This window comes from Panicum virgatum, chromosome 9K, assembly GCF_016808335.1.
Source record: "Panicum virgatum strain AP13 chromosome 9K, P.virgatum_v5, whole genome shotgun sequence".
NCBI lineage: Eukaryota > Viridiplantae > Streptophyta > Magnoliopsida > Poales > Poaceae > Panicum > Panicum virgatum.
In genome coordinates this window covers 19,221,822-19,243,744 of record NC_053144.1, presented here as the reverse complement: position 1 = coordinate 19,243,744, position 21,923 = coordinate 19,221,822, and the positions used below count along the sequence as shown (strand labels likewise).

At 45.9% G+C, this 21,923-nt stretch overlaps 2 protein-coding genes across 2 annotated transcripts; one reads left to right on the top strand and one right to left on the bottom strand.

The window, feature by feature from the left end:
* Nucleotides 1-7,128: 7,128 nt before the first annotated feature.
* On the bottom strand, nucleotides 7,129-10,295 carry LOC120650581 (probable ascorbate-specific transmembrane electron transporter 1). The gene is made up of 4 exons (XM_039927754.1): nucleotides 10,027-10,295; nucleotides 8,267-8,315; nucleotides 7,966-8,165; nucleotides 7,129-7,628 (listed from the first exon to the last, which is right to left on the bottom strand). The coding sequence occupies exons 1-4, from the start codon at nucleotides 10,159-10,161 to the stop codon at nucleotides 7,320-7,322; spliced, it is 693 nt and encodes a 230-aa protein (XP_039783688.1). The 5' UTR covers nucleotides 10,162-10,295; the 3' UTR covers nucleotides 7,129-7,319.
* A 123-nt stretch (nucleotides 10,296-10,418) lies between these two features.
* On the top strand, nucleotides 10,419-16,707 carry LOC120650580 (HBS1-like protein). The gene is made up of 11 exons (XM_039927753.1): nucleotides 10,419-10,580; nucleotides 11,546-11,682; nucleotides 12,780-12,929; nucleotides 13,034-13,174; nucleotides 13,739-14,070; nucleotides 14,180-14,290; nucleotides 14,376-14,680; nucleotides 15,344-15,512; nucleotides 15,737-15,976; nucleotides 16,054-16,185; nucleotides 16,317-16,707. The coding sequence occupies exons 2-11, from the start codon at nucleotides 11,550-11,552 to the stop codon at nucleotides 16,449-16,451; spliced, it is 1,848 nt and encodes a 615-aa protein (XP_039783687.1). The 5' UTR covers nucleotides 10,419-10,580; nucleotides 11,546-11,549; the 3' UTR covers nucleotides 16,452-16,707.
* Nucleotides 16,708-21,923: the final 5,216 nt, after the last annotated feature.

Here is a 21,923-nt window from a genome sequence, read left to right as displayed (position 1 = left end):
AAACTCTAGATTCATTCCATAGCATGGGATTCTAGGTATCATTTGAGTTCGCAGAAGCCATTGGCTAAATGAAAGCTGAAAGGAGTCGGAAAACTTGGTTGTGCCCATCGTGCAGACCTTAGCTGTCGTTGGGGGCTCTGAGGTGTCGTCGTGCCCCGCACCGGCCGTCGTGGCCGTGGGAGCAGTTGGCGTGGCGGCGCACTGAACGGGCTCGTCGACGATCTCCAGAGCCGAGCCTATGGTCGACATGGCGCCATGCATGACCGAGGAGCTGGACCTGGGCGTCGGCGTTCGGCAAGGCGAGAGTGTCATGGACAGCGCCCGCCGTGGCTGTCACATCGAGTGTCGTCTCTAGGGGCGAGGTCAAGGCCGCTGTGGTGCCACAGCTAATCCGCTGGTTAGTGGTTGGCGCCGCCACGTGAAGGGTAGCAGGCCGCTCCAAGCTGCTCACATCCTTCTGGTTATTCCTCCTACACCGGGTTACATAACCAGTAGCGAAGCTAGAGCAAAATAGTAGAGAGGTGCATTTGCCTTGTGGGTACACAAGCTTAGAGCGTCAAGGGTGCATACACGGTGAAAATTTGATCTAAATCACCTGTTTTTCATTTTCTTGTGGGTGCATATGCACCCCTAGGTACTATGTACCTTTGTCCCTGCGAGCATCCCAAGTGCACGGTCTCCATGCATGAAAATGAAGTGCCTATTTATAATGTAGTATGAGTTTTTCCACTATTATGATCGGCGAGTGGTAACACCAACAAGCTGATGAAAAAAAAGAATATGTAGATGTTTTTGCTGGGCTTACCCGTAGAACAAACTTACGGTGGAGACTGGTAGATTATAATAGTCACTCCACTCCACCAACTCCACTCCACCAACTCCACTCCACTCCACCACTTGTAGTCCATTCTGTTTGGATATTATGTGGCTCCACTCTATGATTCTAAAAGGCCAGCCCAGCACTTTTCACCCCCACCGGCCCAACCGCAGACTAATAGCCCAGCTAAGCCCACCATTCTCCTCCTCACTTCCACGCAGGACCCGGTCGTCATGTCCTTCTTCTACCTTTCAATCCCCGCCAACCTTCCAATCCCTGCGATGCCCTCCTTTGACGCCAGTCCCTCCTCGCCACCAGAGCCTCGTCGCCCGTGCCTCCCCGCCCGAGGCTGCCACCCCGCCGCCGGAGCCCGAGGCCGCCACTCGGACACCGCAGCCCGCAGTGGAGGTGGCGAGCTCCGACGGAGGCGGCGAGTTCGGGCAGGCGCGGCGGCGGGTGCGGTGGCGAGTTATGGCGGGGCGGCGAGGCTCGGCGGGGGCAGCGATGAGCCCCGATGGCGTGGGTGGCGGCGAGGTCCCGCAGTGGCTGGCGGGGAGCACTGCTCGGTGTGCTTGGTGGGGTTGGAGTGTTGACTTTGTCTATTTTTTATGAAGGATTATGAGATATACATAATTAGTGGCATGGTAAGTAATTTTCACCAACTCCACCGGCTCCAAAATTGGTGGAGCATCTATTGAGGAGCTCCCAAAAAAAGGTGGAGTGGAATAGAGCTGATTGAGGTGTTTGTGTATTTTTTTTCTGGAGTAGAGCCAAATTTGATGAACTGAAGCTCTCTTAAACATCTCCCTATTCTGGCTGCCTTTTATATTTCGTTTTGAGACAAAGCTTTTTTTTTACTGCCTCTACCTCAACCCTGGATGACGCACGCTGACCTGCGAGTGGGGTCCACCACGGAGTGGAGAAGGCAGCAAGGTAGGTAGCCCGTCGTTAGGAACTTGGGACAGGGCGGTGCTAGCTTGGGCCCTGTTTAGTTCCTTCAAAATTCTAAAATTTTACAAAATTTTCCATCACATCGAATGTTTCAACACATACATGAAGTATTAAATGTAGCTAAATAAAATAACTAATTACACAATTAGATTGTAATTTGCGAGACGAATCTTTTGAGCCTAGTTAACCCATGACGGGACAATAATTATCAAATACAAACGAAAATGCTACAGTGTTTTACACCCAAATCTTTACGCAACTAAACAAGGCCTTGATGGCCTGCAAAATGATTCATGAGTCTCAGAACCTAGCAGCGCTCGGCCGGAGACTCGCGGTTTATAGCTTGGAGCACAATTGGGAGACTCGCGTGGCCGCTGTGGGACACGTATACGGTAGTAAATGATATTAAAATTTAGTTTAAATAATAATATAGCTTGGAGCACATCTGGAAGACTCGCATGACCGCTGTGGGACCCGTATACGTGGTAAATGATCTTAAAATTTAATTTAAATACCGACTCTAATTTTATATAATTTTAAATTATAAAAATATATAAGAGTTAAATTAAATTGTGAAGAGATAATTAGAATCACGATGATCCATTACCAAGATGCACCAGCGCCGCACCCAAAAAACCGTGGACGAGACCAGTCAGTAGTCACCGCTGGTCTTCCGCGCCGTCGCGTGGTGCGGCAAAACCAGAATTAGGCGGCCTGGTCTAGTCAACTCTGGTGGGACACCACGCGCTTCGCAGACAGTGACTATTAGGGCAGTGTTTAGTTTTTTACGTGTAAAAATTTTGTGTTGTAATTTTGCTAATTTGAAGTACTAAATAAAGTCTATTTACAAAACTTTTTGCACAGATAGATTGTAAATCGCGAGACGAATCTAATGATGCTAATTAATCCATAATTAGATGATGGTTACTGTAGCATCACTGTTGCAAATTATGGATTAAGTAGGCTCATTAGATTCATCTCGCGATTTACAGCCCATTCATGTAAAAAAATTTATAAATAGACTTCATTTAGTACTCTATGCATGTGTCAAAACATTCGATGTGACATTTTTTTAATGGATTTACGGGTAAAAATCTAAAGCCGTGTTTAGTTCGAACCTAAATTTTTTTTTGCGATAGAATCTTACTAATTTGAAGTACTAAATGAAGTCTATTTATAAATTTTTTTGCACAGATGGGTTATAAATCGCGAGACGAATCTAATGATACTAATTAATCCATGATTAATCAATAATTAGCGGATGGTTACTGTAGCATCATTATTGCAAATCATGGATTAAGTAGGCTCATTAGATTCGTCTCGCGATTTACAGCCCATCCATGCAAAAAAAATTAAATAGACTTCATTTAGTACTCTATGTATGTGTCAAAATATTCAATGTGATGTTTTTTTGTTTACGGAGTTTATGTGGTGGGAACTAAACATGAACTGAACAGAGCCTAGATCCCCCTCCCACCCTAAACTTGCGCAGGAAAGCAAGCAGCAAGCACTGATCACATGCCGAGCCTAAACAAAGCCTGACCAGACACCAGGTTTTAGGCGGGGTTTTCACACCCGGCTCGCGCACGTTGTGAGCTGTGTTGTGACCAGGGTTCACGTATCCGACCGGTGACCGGTAACCGCCGGCCTCCGGTTCCGGTATACCGGTCCGGTTTGGCCGGTTACCGGTCGGAACCGGTGGAATTCAAATTTGAATTCAAACTTCCCCGTTCAACCGGTTCCGATCGGTATGCCGGTCGGTTAGACCGGTATACCGGCCGGTTTGGCCGGTATACCGGCCGGTTTGGATGGTAACCGGCCGGTTTGACTGGTACAGGTCAAATTCAAATTTTTTTCTTTTTTTATTTAAATTCAAATGCCCACAAAGTATACTAAATAAATGTTTGTACAACATATTTTAGTCTAAATGAACCCTCCAACTCTTTTTTATACTACTTTTACATTGTATTTGTATACTTTCGTATGCACGTTTTTTTTATTTAACTTATAAATTCCGCAAACCATACTAAATGAACGAATTTTTGAGAAAATTTGACACCATTAGATTCATCACACCTTGAAATATTTTTAGGAATTTTTTGAGAATTTTTCATTTTTTTGAATTCAAATTCAAAATTTGAATTTGGACCGGTTGGGAACCGGTCGGAACCGGAACCGGTCCGGACCGGTTTGACCGGTTACCGGTCAAACCGGACCGGTTCCCACCGGTAAGGTTAACCATGGTTGTGACACGAGCCCACGGTTCGCGACTTCTTCTATTTAGTAAAGATTCTGAAGGATAGAGGCCGGGGGAGTACGCGATCCCTTTCGTAAAGTTTTTTTTTTGAAATAACTTTCGTAAAGACTAGAAATACTGGCGCGGCCGCGCCATAACTTGCAGCCCAGTGATTGGTACGAAGGCTGGGAATATTTATCGCGAAATTTTAGACTATGGATTAATTTATAGAAATTATTACTTAGTTAGAATGTAGGGGCCGCGGGTTGATCGTCATGATTTTGGGAGCCTTTTTTGCAAAGTTTTGGGTGTGAGTACATTTTTAGGAAGTTTAGGGTTTTTTTTCGTAAAAGTCTATGGAGCATGAGTTAATTGCTGTAGAGTTTGGATTTGTAAAAAATGCATGGATCGTGGGTTGGTTGTCATAAAGTTACCTGAGAGGTAGTTGGATCGAGAGAGTTCTCGTAAAATTGCTGAAGAAGTGGCTTGAATAAATGATATTTATGAATTAACTGAGTGTGGGCTGGACTATATATTAATTTTGATAAAGTTCGAGGAGTTTTTTTTATAAAATTAAGTGTAGGCTGAAATTAACTGAGTGTGGGCTGGACTATATAAATGAAGTTGAGTATAATTGACAATAAAATTACTATGTTTTTTTCCAAAGGTAGGGATTATCTGGTATATTCTATTATGGGCAGTGTTATAGCCCATTATGCAGTGTGTAAATATGTGAGGCGATTTAACCCGTCAACGATATACATTAAGCGGGTTGGTTTTGCAGAAGTCTTGGGGTATTTTCTGTGGATTTGTTGTTTGTGGAGTGCAAATTGATTTCACCAAAGTTCATATGGTTTTATGTGGAACAATGTAGATAGAGTGCGAGTTGATTTTATCAGATTTCAGAGGTTTTTTTTAAACTGAAGTAGGCCCCACATATAATTGGTTCCGTGGGCCCCACATACGGTGGGACCCACTTGTGGGTCCCATATTGTTGGGTCCTACGGGCCCACGGTGGGGCCCATATGTGGGAGCCCCATATGTTGGATCAATCCGAGCCATTCATGCGCGATCCAACGGCCGAGATATTTCAACCTACGTGGCGCAATGTGGGGGCAGAAATCCCCTGTATATTCTATTATGGGCAGTGTTATAGCTTATTATGCAATGTGTAAATATGTGAGGCGATTTAACCCGTCAACGATATACATTAAGCGGGTTGGTTTTGTAGTAGTCTTGGGGTGTTTTCTGTGGATTTGTTGTTTGTGGAGTGCAAATTGATTTCACCAAAACTCATAGAGTTTTATGTGGAGCGACGTAGATAGAGTGCGAGTTGATTTTATCAGACTGCAGAGGTTTTTTTAAAAAAACTATAGTAGGCCCCACATATAATTGGTTCCGTGGGCCCCACATACGGTGGGACCCACTTGTGGGGCCCACATTGTTGGGTCCTATGGGGCCCACGGTGGGCCCATAGCCCACTTGTGGGTCCCGTGGGTCCACGGTGGGGCCCACTTGTGGGACCCACATTGTTGGGTCCTACGAGGCTCACGGTGGGACCCATATGTTGGATCAATCCGAGCCATTCACGCGCGATCCGACGGGCGAGATATTTCAGCCTACGTGGCGCAATGTGGAGGCAGAAATGCCCCTTTAGGTCTTTTAAAGATTCGCGACCGGCTCCACGCTTCGTACGACGAACGCTTAGATTCTTTCGTTCTCGTGTACGCGCGAGCTACCACCCACCAACCTGCGGGTGGTGCTCTGGACGGGGCGGGGCCAGGGGACGTCGGTGTCGCCCGTTTCGTAGATGCCCATCACGCCCGACACAGCTGGCACAAAGGTGCCGCCCCGTTCCGTTTCGTTTCGAGAGACCCCCGGCCCAGGTCCTCGCCGCTTCCGACGGAAACCGGCAGCCACGGCTCGCAGAATCGGAGGCCGAGGGCCTGGAACGCGCGCCGCGACGCGGGGTGGTGGTTTCGAGAGCGCGCGGAGCTGGGGGCCAAACCATGGCCGTGCCCACCGGTTCGGCGCCCTCTCAGCTCGGCGGCTCCCGATAAATCCCCGGCCGCGCCACATGCCGGCCTTCCCAACTCGGCAACTCAACGGCCAACAGCCTAGCACTAGCTGCTCTACCAGCCAGCCTAGCTATCACTGCTGCTCCAGGGGGCCGTGCCGTACGCGCTGCCACTCTCTCGCTCCTTGCAGCAGCAGTAAAAGACTAGCGCCCGGTCGCGATCGATCGAACTCGCGATCCATGGACGTGTACATCTCCGAGGAGTACGTGGCCCAGCGGCGCGCCGAGAGGAGGGCGGCGCGGAACGCCGCGGCGGCGGCGGCACGCTGCGGCGAGGAGAAGGCGGCGCCGGCGGACGGCGAGCAGAGGCGGCGGTGGACGGCGGCCGCGTGGGCGAAGGAGAAGCGAACGGCCGACGGCAATGCCGCCGGCGCGAACCCCGGCGGCGGCGCCGCCTGGCTCGTCGGGGAGGACGCCGTTCTCAGCTACTTCTCGGCGTAGGCGGCGGCGCTGCATGCGTGTCGAGCTAGGGGACAATGCAAATTAAATAGACATGCCCATGCACGATTGCATGGATCGGCATTTGTTTAGATTCGCCGTATTATTACTTACGGGTAGGTTTCGTTTTGTAAGTTGTAACTAGTATATGTGATTCGTGTGTGATTGGGCAATTGGTTCAGCTATCAGCTCCCCGACCACTCTATTTCCTCCGGATCTCTGCCTTTTTTTTTAAGACGGGGAATTTGGCTTTTACCATACCAGTTGGCAGTTAAGAACTCACGACACGCGGAGTGCCACCGCGCCGACGGCTGCGGGAAAGCAGAAGAACGCGCGAGCCGACTGCGGCGAGCAGGGGGCGGTGTCCAGTGTGGTCGAGGGAGGACGCAATCATCTTTAGCTACTTCTTCGCGCGAGCGTTGTGGAGCAAAATCGCACGAATCATTTGGTTTAGGAGTGGGCGTGCTAGCGGAAGATTCTCTTTGTAATTACTGCATGTGACTGCTAGTATGTGATTTTGCACAAACTTCAGCAAATCATGTCACCAGCTTCGACAGGCTTTGCTTGCGGTTCGATAGAATGAGACGGAACTGGAAGAGGCACAGAGAATTCAGCATAGATCTTTCTGTTACTCTTATTGTTAAACCTGGAGGGAAATGTATTTTGCAGTACCATTACACATTTATACACGCCCGCTAAATCTGAACTAACTGTAAGTCTCAACAACATTTATACACAAGGCCGGGCAAATTTTGATTTGGATTTGGTTCTTACAAGGATACACCAGCAGTATCAGTGGCTCAGGTCTTGTGCACTGCTGAATACCCATGCGTCTGCTCGTTGTGCATTGGGGCAGTGACATACAGCACAACAGAAGCGCCAAGAAGTACCACGAGAAGAGCTGTGAAGTTCACCAACAGGGCTTCCGAGCTGTACCTGCCGAGGCCGGCCGCCTGGAGGAAGGTGAGCTTCTCCAGGAAACCCAACTCTGCCGCAAACAGTGCCAGAATGTAGATGACAAGCCCAGAGCGAACGTGCCACGGGAGCATCCGGCGCCGGACTGTTGGTGAAGCACCAGGGTAGAAGAAGGTTGTAACGCCAAGTAGCCACTGAAATATGACATCAATGCATTAAAATGTTTCAGGCTCAACCAGATCTGGTTCTTGTACAGTGCTATAAAAAAACAAGACACCACCACAATATGAAAAAGATCAGAACACTGCATGCTTACAAAGCCCAGCTCAACGAAAAAGAAAAGAAAGTTAAATCTATAGATGTTAATTCTTTCAAATAGCAGTGCAAGGCTCGCACCTAGTGGAAAAGAACCTTTCACGAATAAAGCTGTATGGCAATCATACTTGCATTGCTACACATGTGTCAAAAGGGGAACAATGTCCTCTGCAAATATTTCACAATGTCCCAAAGAAAAGGGTTCAAATGAATCACCTGTATGCCATATAGGCAGATAGTTCCAAGTCCAACCCACGAATGCAAGCTGTAGAGATTAGCAATTCCACTTTCATTGTGGAACTTGAAGGCAGCATATATCCCAACAGAACCCAGGAAGAGGGCAACAGCATGAAGAACCATGTGAGCCATCTTATTTGTATCGTGACTCCAGGGCAGTATTTTATAGCTCATTATGGCTGCAGACAAATTACAAAAGTTTGGTAAAAAATGTTCAATACTTCCACATTATGGAAAGATCATCAAAGGAAAGAAGAGAAATAAAGGACCTGCACTTTACCTTCACTCCCTAGGATGATGAATCCTATCAGCATAAGCACAGGATGCACCTGCGCAAACATGGCTTATTGCGTTAAAACATTTTAAGTATAACCTTCTCTTTCATTGAGAAAAAAAAAGTGCAAACATGACACCATACAGTCTAAGGATTCTTTCTGTTGAAATAAAGACTAGGATTCCCTGTCAATGAATGGCTTTCTAGTTTCTTGGCTTCCTATGGATGAAAACAAATATGAACTAGGGATTTTTTTTTGTTTAGCATAACTGCTTATGGTAAATTTGGATGTCAGGAATAAGATGGCAATGGAAAATAAATTCTTTACACCCCATGATTGACAGTGAAAAATATCCACTTCATGCAGAAATGGAGTATTCTATGAGCAAGCACAGTCGACTGGGGCTAGACGGGAACGCAGGATGATGATGAGGTGAAACGCTGGCATAAAGATTTCACAGAAAGAAGAAAATAACATTCGGATGAGATGACAAGGCTTTCAATCTAGATCCTACTTTGAACTGTCAGTGAAGTCTTGTGATCATAAATGTGCTTATTAAAGATGTCATATCTTGTTTATTAGTCTGATGCCTCACTGCGAGCTGGTACCTCCAGCAGTTTGGTTTTAAAACAAACCATATCTGATATACAATTTTATACATTCCTGAATAGAGATCCTATCTGATATACAATTGTATACACTCCAATAAAATCCATGAAATATTTTTTTAGCGTACAGTTGCAACTTTGAAGAGATTAAGCTCCAGAATTTCTGTTATTACAAATCTAAAATGTCTGAAGATATTCTGATACCCCTCAATTCAAGAATGTATGACCGATTAAGGACAACAAAATTAGCTGTCAGAATATCACCTTGTTGTTGGTGATGAACACTCCAAAGCAATAGGGATACATATATGGTAGACTGACAGTCTAATTCAAGCTAATCAAATTACATATGGCATGTAGACATTCATTCCTGAATGTTAGAACTTTTCCGCAATCTAGAATTTTTTTTTTCAAATTACATATATACAGTTGCAAAAGTACGTACGGTTGGCTGACAAAGTGACAGGTGAACCAGAGTCAGCATTTCTCTTGAATGTCACAATTAAACATGCCATCCATAGGGTGTGACATCTGGCAAATAACCAGAGAGCAGGAATCCTATAAGGCAATCCTTATGCGTAAACTTTTGGGTGCAAAGTACTGTAGTATTTTCGTTTGTATTTGGTAATTATTATTCTGTCATGGGTTAATTAGGTTCAAAAGATTCGTCTCGCAAATTATAGACAAACTGTGTAATTAGTTATTTTGTTTAGCTACATTTAATACTTCATGCATGCGTTGAAACATTCAATGTGATGGGGAATCTTGTAAAGTTTTGGAATTTTGAAGGCAACTAAACAAGGCCTAAAACATACTAACATCTAGATTTGAAAATACTGAAACCAGCTTGAGCACACCACGAATCTACAACACTAGATTGCCAGAGCAACCAAATGACTACTAGTACAGCACAGAATTGCAGGTTACAGCCAAAGCAGCGACAAATCCATTAGCCACCATGTGGCATCAACCGGTTGGTTAGAGAAAATATGTTGATTCACATTCACCACGGCAGATCCCCGTTCGCCAGCGGTGCCGAAGCGCCAAAATCCGAAAGAAAAATGGAGGGAACGGGATCACGGCAATCAAAGACAGTCCAATCTAACCAAGGACCGGGGGGCTGTAACGGAATGGGATCGAAGAAGGGTCGGTCTTACGTTGAAGATGAGGCCCTTGTTGGCAGGGGAGCCGAGGGAGAGACCACCGCGGAAACGGACGCACCACAGCAGCACGAGCACCGCCGCCGAGGCCGCAAGCGCGCGCGCCACCTTCGCGGGCGCCGGCACGGCCATCTCCTCCTCCGGCAGTGGAGGGGGGACCGGAACTCGGAAGTCTCCCGGCGACCCGGCCGCTACGTCAGTCAACTGGTATAAGTCCAGCCAGCAGCAAAGGCCAAGAGAAAACGGTTAGCCCGGCCCACACCACCAGCCTTTCAACAACATGTAGGCCCATATAGTCCGGCGGGGCCAACCGTCTGACTGCGTCCACGCCTTCCGTTCCGTTCCGTCCCGTTCCGTTCCGTCCCGTTCCGTTTACGCTTCTCCCCACTCCCCCACCACGGCGGCCGCGCCTGCTCGACTTGCCCCCGACACGATCCCCAACCCTCTCGGCTCTCGCGGCACCAGTCCAGAGAAGCTCCCACACGCCCTCCGGAGAGCGGCGAGAGAGCTCAAGGTTTCGAGCCCCCGATCACATCTAGCCGGCGGTCGAGGTACACCCGCGCTCTCCCCGTTGCTCCCCGTGGGTTTCTGGCATTTCCCAGTTCGCCTTTCGGGTCTGGGCCTGCTGCGCTGGCGCTTCCGCTCGGAGGGTGCCCCCCAATCTGCTCGTTTCCCGATGGGGGTTTCGTTTCGGTCTCGTGTTCGTCGTGTTTGCCGCGTGTTCGTGGGTTGCGGGCTGCTTCCGGTGACAGCGGCACGCGCATCCGGCGCCGCAGCGGCTGTTCTGCGGCAGGACGAGATGTCGAGGGGCGAGGGGCTTTAGCGGGTGGCGGAGTCAGGGGAGGCAGAGATGGGTTTCGATGGATAGTGCCACTAGGGTTTAGGGGCTCAGGGGGACGAGAGAGTGGGTGCGGGTGCAGTAAGAGGGCTGCACGGAGGACTGAGGTTTAGGGGAGCGATGTACTGTAGGTAGATACCAGATACGTGGTGAATTATAAAATTTATAATCCGCATCTCGTTCTATGGAATCTCTACATTTTGTGCTTTGTTGTTGGCGTGCTGTGTTCGCTTGTCAGCAGAGTCGTGCGTATTTGCTGAAACAGGAAGTGAATTTGATCTGATGCTTCTTCATTTGTTGGAGGAAAGAAAAATCTTATCAACGTTCAGCGGGAAGTATTTGCTAGACTGTGAGTGAGCTCAGAGTGGTAGCATTAGGCAGTTGAGTTAGTTACTTGTTTTGATATCAGATCTTTAGGCTTAAACTGTGAATTTCAATTACATTTGTTGTGTGGCTGGGGCAGGGAAGACAAGTGGCTGGAGACGAAGCTTATGCTAGTCTTCACTAGGAACTGCTCTGTTTAGTGCTTCCTATAGACTGATAACTTGCTATTTTGCTGGGGGTGGGATTCAGGGTTCCTTGATTGGGATGACCGGATGAACCATCCCTAGTTTATACTTTATACTCGCCATATGCATGGCTCACACTGCTTTCGTTGTTGGAACCTCTTTATGCCAGGAGAATGCCTCGCAAAGTTGTATCTGGGCCTGACTATGATGATGATTACGATGACTATGATGAGTATGATGATGATTATGATGAGTATGATGACACAAGATATGGCAACGATCAACATCCTGTTCAGAAGGGAAAAGGTATACTTCCGAATCTTCTGGTTTTATTCATGTCATCTCTAATGAGGCAGAAATGTTTACTAGAGTTGCTTTATCGTCTGATTCTGACAGTGCATGGTTAATGTAAGCCTTCACAATGGCAGTTGTATTGCTCTAAACAATGGTTACTAAGATCATATTGTTTATTCCCTTGGCTTGCATTAGTTTCTAGTTCTTCTTTTGCACACCAACTGTGGATAAATTCATCTGGTTGTTGTGGATTGTATGTACCTTTGTACAGCTGTTCTGTAGCTATATATGAAACTGTGACTTATTACATGTAAAATCTCCATCCTTTTATCCAGTGCAATGGAGATGTTGTTTTACATGTTCATTGCTTGAAGGCATCCTGCATATGTGCATTTCTCTGATTGGAGGCCAAATTTCATCCATCCAATCAAGCAGTCAAAAGTTACACAAAATCCTTGTGCAGTATGAAGTTGTGGGGGCTTAGGAGGTTACCAGTCAAACTAGTGGGTTCAGTTAGAGCGCCCCACCTAGCCAACCCGACCATAAAACCCAGGTGTTATAGTGGGAGGGGTGGGGGCTTTTATCCTCAGTCCAACATTCCCCCTACGGCGTGCGAGCCCGGCGTAGCCCGCAGCAGGTTCTAGTGCCCGGCGTAGCCCGCAGTAGGTCTCAGCACACGAGAGACGCAGGGGAAATCACGCAGCGGAAATTGCGTGGCCGGGAGGGATCGAACCCAGGACCTCGGCTCTGGTACCAAGTTAGAGCGCCCCACCTAGCCAACCCGACCATAAAACCCAGGTGTTATAGTGGGAGGGGTGGGTACTTTTATCCTCAGTCCAACAGGTTCCACTGCTGATTGTTTGTTGGATTGTTGCGCACATGCATAGATTTCTTTTAACCTTCTAAGCTTCGGAAATGGTTTTCTTTTACGTCATCCAGCTAATGATTTGACTGGTATCATTTTGGGGCTGCCAACTTTTATGCTTTAGATGTTTTGCACTTTGTGTCCTTATTGTATGTTTTAGTTTCAAGGAGTTTCTCTGCTACAATCCAATTGATTGTAATATGACTCTTTGATCTCTAATATTTGTTTCAATTATATTGAATAGAATCATTGAAGAAGTCCTCAACTATGGTGCCCGTGCATTGGACGTGTTCCATGTGCACATTCAATAATCATGAAAGCATGACGTACTGTGAGATGTGTGGGGTTTTCCGTGAAACCTTTATCAAATCTGCCAAGGATGGTTCATTAAAAGGTGTCTAGAATCACAAATGCTTCAGCCATTCTGATTCTGTTTATAATTTTATAAGTAAACGAGGACTCGTAATGTTTCCTTATATGTTATCGTTGTCCTATCAGATGCAGTCAACGCAGCGTCAAGTGAGCCTAGGGCATGTGCTGCACCAAAAACAGATTCTGCCAAGACGCCAATGAAGACTCGTGGTGTACATTCTGATGGTGATTCTGCGAGAAAGCATGCTAATACGTCATGTGATAAAGGTATTATTGGTGGTTTGGTGCACATTGTGGAATCATTTTTATAGATTGTTATGTCTAACAAAGAACTCAGCTGGCATGTAGCATCAAGTTGGCTGCTTCCTAATTACCCAAATAAATATGAAAAGGAGAAAGGGAAAGATAATAATTCACAGCATAACAATGCACGCTTCCTTCTCGTATGCTGAGAACAGGCTTTCGATTTTTTTCCCAACACAGCAATTTTTCATAATCTCATGGCTCTGTGAACTTGCTACTTTCGTGCAGTCTAGTTGAAGAACTTCATTGCTGTTGCAATCCGTAGCATTGGATTGTGCATAAGTATCTGTGGATGCTAAACATTTTCAATGCACACTAAAAGAAGTGGTTTGCTTGTTTGATGGCTTTGCACTCTATATCTTTTTTGCCATGTTTTTTGATGAGTGGTTCTTGTAATAAGATTGAAGTGCTGGGTATTCTATTAACAGTATTATCGCTCTTTCCTTTGATAAGCGTGTCTGCTGAAAAACGAAGGTTGTAAGGTATTTTTTTATTTCCTCAATTTTAATCTTTTGTGCATCTCAACAGCCAATTCCACACAGTTACCATCTGCTGGTAGCTCATTAGGTGCTGAAAAAAAGAAGAAAATTCCTGTAGTTTCTGATGAAATACCTGTGGAAAGGACAGCTCTATCGGTCCCTGATCATTTTCAGCTGAAGGATGACAAGAGTGGTGGGGCTAGCAGTTCGTCACAGAATGATTATGTGACCCAGAAACTCTCTTCTGACATAAGCCAGCTAAATGTAGACAAGAACAATGTGAATGTTACAAAACCTTGTTTGCCTGAAGAGTATAAGCCTGAGAAGTGGATGTTAGCTGATCAGGAGTCAGGGGTGCTGAGCCAACTAAACCTTGCAATAGTAGGTCATCACTCATGTCCTGTTGTAAATATAGTATCTATTATTTGGCATTGTTGTTCTTCTAGATATCCTGTGTCTAAAGGGAAATGACTTTGAACAATGTGGGTAGGTGGGTCATGTTGATTCTGGCAAGTCGACACTATCTGGGAGATTACTGCATCTATTAGGAAGGATATCGAGAAAAGATATGCACAAGAATGAGAAGGAGTCGAAAGAGAAAGTATGTCGATTCTCTCTTTCATATGTGCTGCTCTATTTCTTCATGTGCATATCTAACTGTTTGTGTTTTATAATTCGTTTTTTAGGGGAAGGGATCATTTGCTTTTGCATGGGCCATGGATGAGAGCAGTGAAGAAAGGGAACGAGGTGTGACAATGACAGTAGGTGTGGCCTATCTGGAGACGAAGAAATACCGTGTGGTTTTGCTTGACTCACCTGGCCACAAAGATTTTGTGCCAAATATGATATCTGGTGCAACACAAGCTGATGCAGCTATTCTTGTGGTTGATGCTTGCAACTTCAAAGACTCAGCTATTACCTGGATTCCTCTTAGTGCTGTAGAAAATCAAAATTTGATCAAACCTCCTTCGGATGCTCGTTTGACTTCCTGGTAAGTGTTTCAATGATGACGATGTGGTGGAGTTAATGACCTCTTTTTAAAGATGTCTGAAATTTATGACATGAAGTTTTTATGTTCCACTTTGTTTAGAAGAATCTCTTCAAAACTATTGTCATAATGGATGTTAAATCTGTATCATCTCATGGATTGACTATTTTAGGGTACCAACAATCCCTTTGGAGCATAAATCTTCAAGACCACTACTATACATAGCATGCTAGCCTGTTAGGTCTCTTGCATGAAAACGATCTTAGGAGATTATCACCAACGGTAGTTCCTTATTGGGTTTCCTTATTACTCCCTCTGATCAGTGTTGTTTTGAACATTGATACAACTCCAAAATGTAACTGTGGCTCTAATTTTTATTGTTGTATATTTGTTAATAGTTATATCCTCATTTGTTTTTTTCAAGACAAATCTACAGACTGTTTCATCAGTTTGATCCAAGTAAACTAGTTTGCTGCACACCTGCCTACGATATCCTCCTAATCAATGCAGTCAATGCCCATATGATCTGCATATTATTCTCTTTAACTACAAGCTGAAATCTATGTAGCATTAGTAGCAACGAACCTAGGCACTAGCTGAACCTGGACACAACTATCTGAACCATAGTACATTGGCTTCATTTTAAATCTATCTGAATACTTTCAGGTATCAGGGGTTCTGTCTCTTGGATGCTATTGATTCCCTGCAGCTTCCTTCTCGGGATGTTACAAAGCCCCTCATTCTTCCAATCTGTGATGTTATCAAGTCTCAGTCAACAGGGCAGTTGGCAGCTTTTGGAAAATTGGAAACCGGGGCTATTCAAAATGGTTCTAAGGTATATTTCCTTTAAAACTTATTTTCTCTGCAGAAGCTGCAAATGATCCTCTACTGCATTGAGAATTTGAGACCAGTGAATAGGATTCTAGTCTACTGAGACCGTGATATTGGCTGTTTGATGCCCTCCTTCATCTTCCAGTAACCAGATGCTAGAATGTAGCTGCAGCAAAGTTGTTTAAATACTCTCTCTCCTGACATCTTGTGCGTTATTGCCTGCTGCAGGTGTTAGTTTTACCTTGCAGGGTAGAGGCGACAGTGAAAAACATTGAGCGGGACACTAATTCATGCAGCATAGCAAGAGCTGGTGACAATGTGGCGGTTAGTTTACAGGGTATTGATGGGAATCAACTAATACCTGGCGGGGTGCTTTGCCACCCTGGTTTCCCTGTGGCTGTAGCTAACCGCTTGGAGCTTAAGATTCTAGTCCTGGATATTGCCATTCCAATTCTTGCTGGTTCTCAGGTAAAAATAAAAGAGCAAAAGCCTGCTTGGTTAGCATTAAATGCAGGGTAATAATCATGACAATGTTATGGACCTAGGTGGAGTTTCACATACATCATGTCAAGGAGGCCGCAAAAGTAACAAAAATCATTGCTTTGCTTGACAAGACTGGGAAACCAAGTAAATCAGCACCTCGATTTCTTAAATCAAAACAGAACGCTGTTGTTCAGGTAATCAGCGAGTGGGGATCATTGTGTGCACCTTTCTTTTTCGAAATTTCATGTCCTAGGATAGTATAGTTTGTGGAACTTGTACAGCACAGTACAATTCAAAACTCATGCTCTTCTAATTCTTGGATCAGGTTACACTCGATGGGGCAGTCTGCGTTCAGGAATTCTCCAAGAGCCGAGCACTTGGGAGGGCATACTTAAGGTTGTCTGGTCGCACAATCGCTGTTGGTGTAGTTAATCGGGTAATTGGCCAAGATGAGAACTAGAAGACTTCTACTCTTCTGAAACCTGAACCGAATCAGTCGTTCCTAGGATGTAGAGACCCCATCAGAATCCTGGTGCTGGCAAGTTTTGTTTTCTGTTTGCTTTATCGGCATTATCGCCATTCCAATGTATTGAGATATGGCTGTAAGGTGGTCACAGATGAGCTTTTTGTTCCGACCCTCGTCGATGCAAAAGTGCCAGGGAATCTCTGAAAATGCTGAATTCATGACTATTGAACTGACAGGTATATACTAGTTACAACTCCCCGCCAGTGATATTGAGTGGTGCGAAGGCCATGCAAGATTCACGGAGGTGCCCGTAATATTGATCTGCGGCTGTAACCACGGGGAGCCATGGCACATGTGAAGTCAGGCACGGCGCGTCAACTAAAACGGACGCTTGGGGATTGGTCGACTTCCAACCCATATTTCCGAAGTGTTCACGAGTTTATGGGTTGTGTACATGCCTGTGTCGATGTCCTGTGTATTTTGGAAAAATGGAAAGAGAAAATGATGTGTGGACCTTGGGCCTGACTTCAGAGGCAACACGAACGAGGAAGACGACGACATCGACCCAGCAAACGATCATGTTCATATGTGAGCCTCTGCCTGAAATAAAAAGTTCTTGTGGGGCCATAAACTAAAACTAGAAAGCTTGGCGCAGCGTTGCCGCGCCCTCGTTGGAGTGGGGCCAGCTCACAGGATATGTATGCTATAATCGGGTTTTTCATTTATTCAGAGCATCGACATACACACTGATTCTGCGTATGGTTGGGAGTGAAGTCACATTGATGGCAGTATAATGGTTTTGGATACAAAATATGGTATTGTGCATGAGAAGTTTTACGGGGAAAATGGTAAATGCAATATTACTTAGTGTCCTATTGTAAGGGCAGAGTAGTATTGTAGTAGTCGTTGTGAAAGAAGAACTCATGTAGATACATATAAATATCTCATTGTTTTCGTTTACCGTGTAAGAGGCTCTATTAATGCAGATAACATTGGTCTCAAATAGGACAAATGTATAATAATAACAATAATTTGTTGAAGTAAAAGATATTACACTAAAGAATTTTTTCTCATAGTCTGATAAGGGACATTACTCTTGTTCAGTGAGTCGTTTGTAAGTTGTGCTAAATCATCTTGTCTCACTTTTTGTAAGGTTCTGACAACTGATGCTTGTGCGCAGCACTAATGGGGAAAAGATAAAGAAGTTACAAGACTAAAGTTCAGTGGTTGTAACGTTGTCATCTGAGAATGAAACTCTGAAATCATTAGTTTAAACTGCAAGGAGGGACGAAGAATAATTGTAGACATGGAGAAGGATAAGGAAGATCTGAGCAAACAGCTGATAAATAAAGTGGACAAATGTAGCCTCCTGTCATAAGAACTTGAGAAGGCCCAAGAGGCCTAACAAAGAAGAGTTGATATTGTCGGAAGGAAACCAGAAGCCAAAAAACATATGTTGTGCAGGTCACTCTACAAATAAATTTAGTGTAAAAGCAAATCATGGATGGAGCCTTTAAAATCCCTAATAGATATTTGCGTTGTCATCATGATACAATAACAAAGGATCATCAACAGAAATGAACAAACATGTATATATCTACACACTAATTTGTCTGTTAGTAACTTGATGATCATTCTCTGATTACCATAACCTTATAATTGTCCTTACGCTGGATCCCATTGATCGGACAAAAGGCTAGATAGATAACACAATAACCCTTTGCATATTCTGTTTTTTCCATTTTCAACTCACCTTAACTCAAACATTGCTAACTGGAAACCTGAATTAGATGCAGGCTTATGAACTATCTAAAATTTCTTACAATAGATACACGAAGGGAATGAATATGCATTAAAAAAAAGGATCATTGTTAGTAGCATTGGTATATAGAAAAATTGTATTTGTGTGGTTGAATCAAGAGCATTGTTCTAGAAAACAATTCATGTTACTTGAGGATAAAATTAAAGATAATAGCATTAAGATCTTGTGTTGAAGTACCTTATAAGACTAATTCAAATCAGGATCTAGCGTTGTAATGTATTGCCATTGGACAAGTGCTAACCAAATGCCATATGAGAAGCGTTAGGGTTTAGTTAAACAACAGTTCATTCATACCTGAATAGCAGATGCAAACTTTTCCAGATTAATGACAAGCAATGTGTGTTAGTTAAATGCATGTTTTCAGTCATTTCAAGTCCCACAATCTTATGGAGCTGCATAGCAAGTATATCGTTCATATCTTCAGCAGAGAGAGAATTTGTTATGATACCTACCAAATTAACAAAATAGGCACGGTTATTAGTCAATAATGAAGGAAGATGTTTAATTATCAGAGAAGTGGTCCCAAATGCAAACCATCGAGCACATGGTGTGCATCCCCTTTGTAAGAGATGTTTGCCTCCTCTATTATGTTCTCCTCCTCCTCCTCCCCCCTGCTTCAACTACCCAGAAGAGGTAGTAGCAAGGCAAATAGCACGCAGACCATTAACACCCAGGTCTTCCTCTGCTGCTGATCAACTACAAAACAACAGGAGCAGCTCCTCCCTCCCCCTCTCAAATCTCCACCGAGCTAGCACAGCAGGAGCCCATGCCTAATTTCTCTCTGTCCCCCCACGTGAAGCAGCAAACCAGCAGCAGGTCCACGCCACCAGTAGTAAGCAACAAAGCGGTAGCTGCCACTGTCCCAATCCCAAACCGAGCACCAATGGTGGCCGGCATTAGGGGGTTTGGGGGGGGGGGGCATCAGCTTCGCGGCGTGGCCACGGTTCCATTTGTCCAACCAATCGAAGGGAGGAAAGGCTGGGAGGGGTACCTCATCATCAGGCTCGTCCATGGCGGCAGCTTGTCTTCATCAACGGGAGCTGGTGTTGTTGACGAAGCCTCCGCCTTAGGGGTTGGGGAGGTTTCTGGTGCGGAGGCGTAGGTCACGGCTGAAGGAATCGGTCCACGGATGGGTGCTCATGGCGGATTTGGTCGGCGTCGCCTTCCAGCTCCTCAGTTGGGCGCGTCGTCTCCGCCGCAAGCCCACACTCTCCTTCCGGCGTCAGGTCTTCCCTCGGCCCATCTGCTCCTCCCAGCCGAGGCTGCCGCGGCCGCGTGCGAGGTCCCTGGCGGTGCGGCCGCATCCGCCGCTGGCTCGTTGCCCGGTCGCCGGCTTGGTGCTCGCGACCCCGCCCATGACAATGGCCGTTGGATTGCCCGATCAGACAGTGGCTCCTTTTCTGGGCGACGTGGCCCTTTGAGGTGCCAGAGAATCCCCTGGGCACGGACGCGTTTTCGTGTTTTGAGATGTGCCAAAATGGTGCATTTGAAAGACAACATTTTTTTTGAGGTAACAGGAGGGGTGTGATCTCCTACTGGTTATATATTAAAGAAAAAAAAGGAGAGTAACACCACTAACTGCTTACAAGAGAAAAGTAAAAGAAAAGAAAACCCACTCGACACGGACAACTAAGCTTGTGATTCTAGCCATTGTACAATGTTTGGAAAATATTTTGTCTTTGCTCTTTGGATGACCAAGGCAAATTCCTTTATGAAGGCATTTTTGGTCCCTTGAATTGAGAAGGCTTCATTCTTGAATATGAAGTTATTCCGTGCATTCCAAATGCTCCATGACATGAGTGTTATCACTTCCATGAAAAAAGGTTCTGCAATTTGCCTTCGTAGATCTTCTAGGACTGCTAGAGGACCCAAATTAGACTGAATATGCAACCCAATACTGATCCAGCACTGTTGAGAGAAAGGGCAATTCAAGAACAGATGTGTAATTGTCTCATCGTCTTGACAGGTGCAGAAAACACAAGTATAATCATCCAGATACATTGTCTTTCTTCTAAGCATTCCTCTGACATTTAACCTATCTTTCAAGAGTAGCCAAAAGACAACATTATTACCTCTCCCAATGTCTCAATTGTCGTCACTGTCCACTCCACTGCAGATATTGGTGGCAAAAGAGAGAGAGAGAGAGAGAGAGAGAGAGAGAGAGAGAGAGAGAGAGAGAGAGAGAGAGAGAGAGATCGTATGCTCCTCCCTGTACATACACAAACACCTGCACCTTCCGGAGACGCAACCCACGGCGGCACCACGCAGCAACCACGCAGGCACACACCAAAGTCGTGCGTGATGATGCACTGCTTGCTACCGAGGTGCTAGAGTCCAAATCCCCTGATCAATGGACCTCGCCATCGCCGCGAGGAAACCACCTCTTTTGCATCACCATCTGACGAAACTGAAACGACACCGATGCCTGCCTACTCGAGAGCGCGCCCTCCTTGCCCTACCCCAGCCCGCCCGCGACGCCGCAGCTAACCGACCTTGAATGCAGCGGCTCCGGTCTCGAACTCTTTTTGAAAAGAGCCGGTCTCGAACTCTCGATCAATCGACCGACCGATCGACCCGGGGCTTTAGCGTTTCTCCTCCCGACACTCGCCTGACCGGTACTCGTCGTGCGCTCCCGTTTGCGTTGATGGAGATGCGGAGTCTCCCGTGAGCAAGGAACCTCGTTTTCAAAGAGACGTCGGTGGAATCGCCATCTCGCAATGAAACATCTTAGCCTTCTTTTGGAACATTGCAACCGCAACGGCTCTCAAGAATCCACAGGGGAAAAAAATATGTTCGGAATGTGCACGAGCTCAAGCCTCAAGGTGCAGCCACCGCTCACCTTCACACAATCAGCTGGCAACTAGCAACAGTTCTGCTTGCAATCAGGAATAATATTTTTTTCTCACACCAATTCAACACTAGTTATCAGTCAAACAGTAGTACTTTTTTCTCACAACAAATTAATAGCAGCCACTAACCACAACCAGCCAAAGAGCCATAGCCACAGCCACAGCCACAACCACAACCACAACCACCTCGAAAGCATTGAAACAGAAGGGTATAGTTAATGGTGCCCAAACAAAACAAGATGATATTGGAATCCGACTGCAGCTACGTCGTGGGTTTATTCCGTGAGGGAAGCTATCAGAGATCACGGTTAAAGTTTGTGTTGGATGAGACGAGGGGGAGAATGCAGCATGCTTCCGGAGTGGACAAGTTAGCTAAGGCCCTGTTTGGGACCGCTTTACTCAGATTATAAGCGAAAAAAGCCAAATAATCCCGCCAAACGCCCTGCTTATTATCTTGCTTTTTTGGAACGCGACCGCGAAAAAATCCACCCCAACACTGCGTTTCGAAACGCGGCTCGCTACTCGCTTTTCTCAAAACGCGACGCTTTCCCTTGTAGCCCCTCGGTCCTCTCCTCCCCACCCGACCCAGATCTGGATCGGGCCTCCTTGCCGCCGGTCGCCTCCTGTCTGCTGGCGTCCGGCCTTGTCTGCTGCGGCGTCCGGCCGGCTGCCGCCCGCCTCTCTCCCTGCTGCGCACGCCGCCCAGCTGCGCCGGCCCACCTCCTGCTGTGCCCGCCTGCTTGCAGCACGAGCAGCAGAGCCCCGCCGGGACTGCAGCAGGGCGCCAGCAGAAAA

Coding starts and splice junctions, on each gene's coding strand:
- LOC120650581 (XM_039927754.1), bottom strand. CDS start 10,161: ATGGCCGTGCCGGCGCCCGCGAAGGTGGCGCGCGCGCTTGCGGCCTCG. Junction 8,316..10,026: donor ACAAGGGCCTCATCTTCAAC/GTAAGACCGACC, acceptor ATGTTTGCGCAG/GTGCATCCTGTGCTTATGCT. Junction 8,166..8,266: donor CATCATCCTAGGGAGTGAAG/GTAAAGTGCAGG, acceptor ATTTGTCTGCAG/CCATAATGAGCTATAAAATA.
- LOC120650580 (XM_039927753.1), top strand. CDS start 11,550: ATGCCTCGCAAAGTTGTATCTGGGCCTGACTATGATGATGATTACGAT. Junction 13,175..13,738: donor TAATACGTCATGTGATAAAG/GTATTATTGGTG, acceptor GCATCTCAACAG/CCAATTCCACACAGTTACCA. Junction 16,186..16,316: donor AACAGAACGCTGTTGTTCAG/GTAATCAGCGAG, acceptor TTCTTGGATCAG/GTTACACTCGATGGGGCAGT.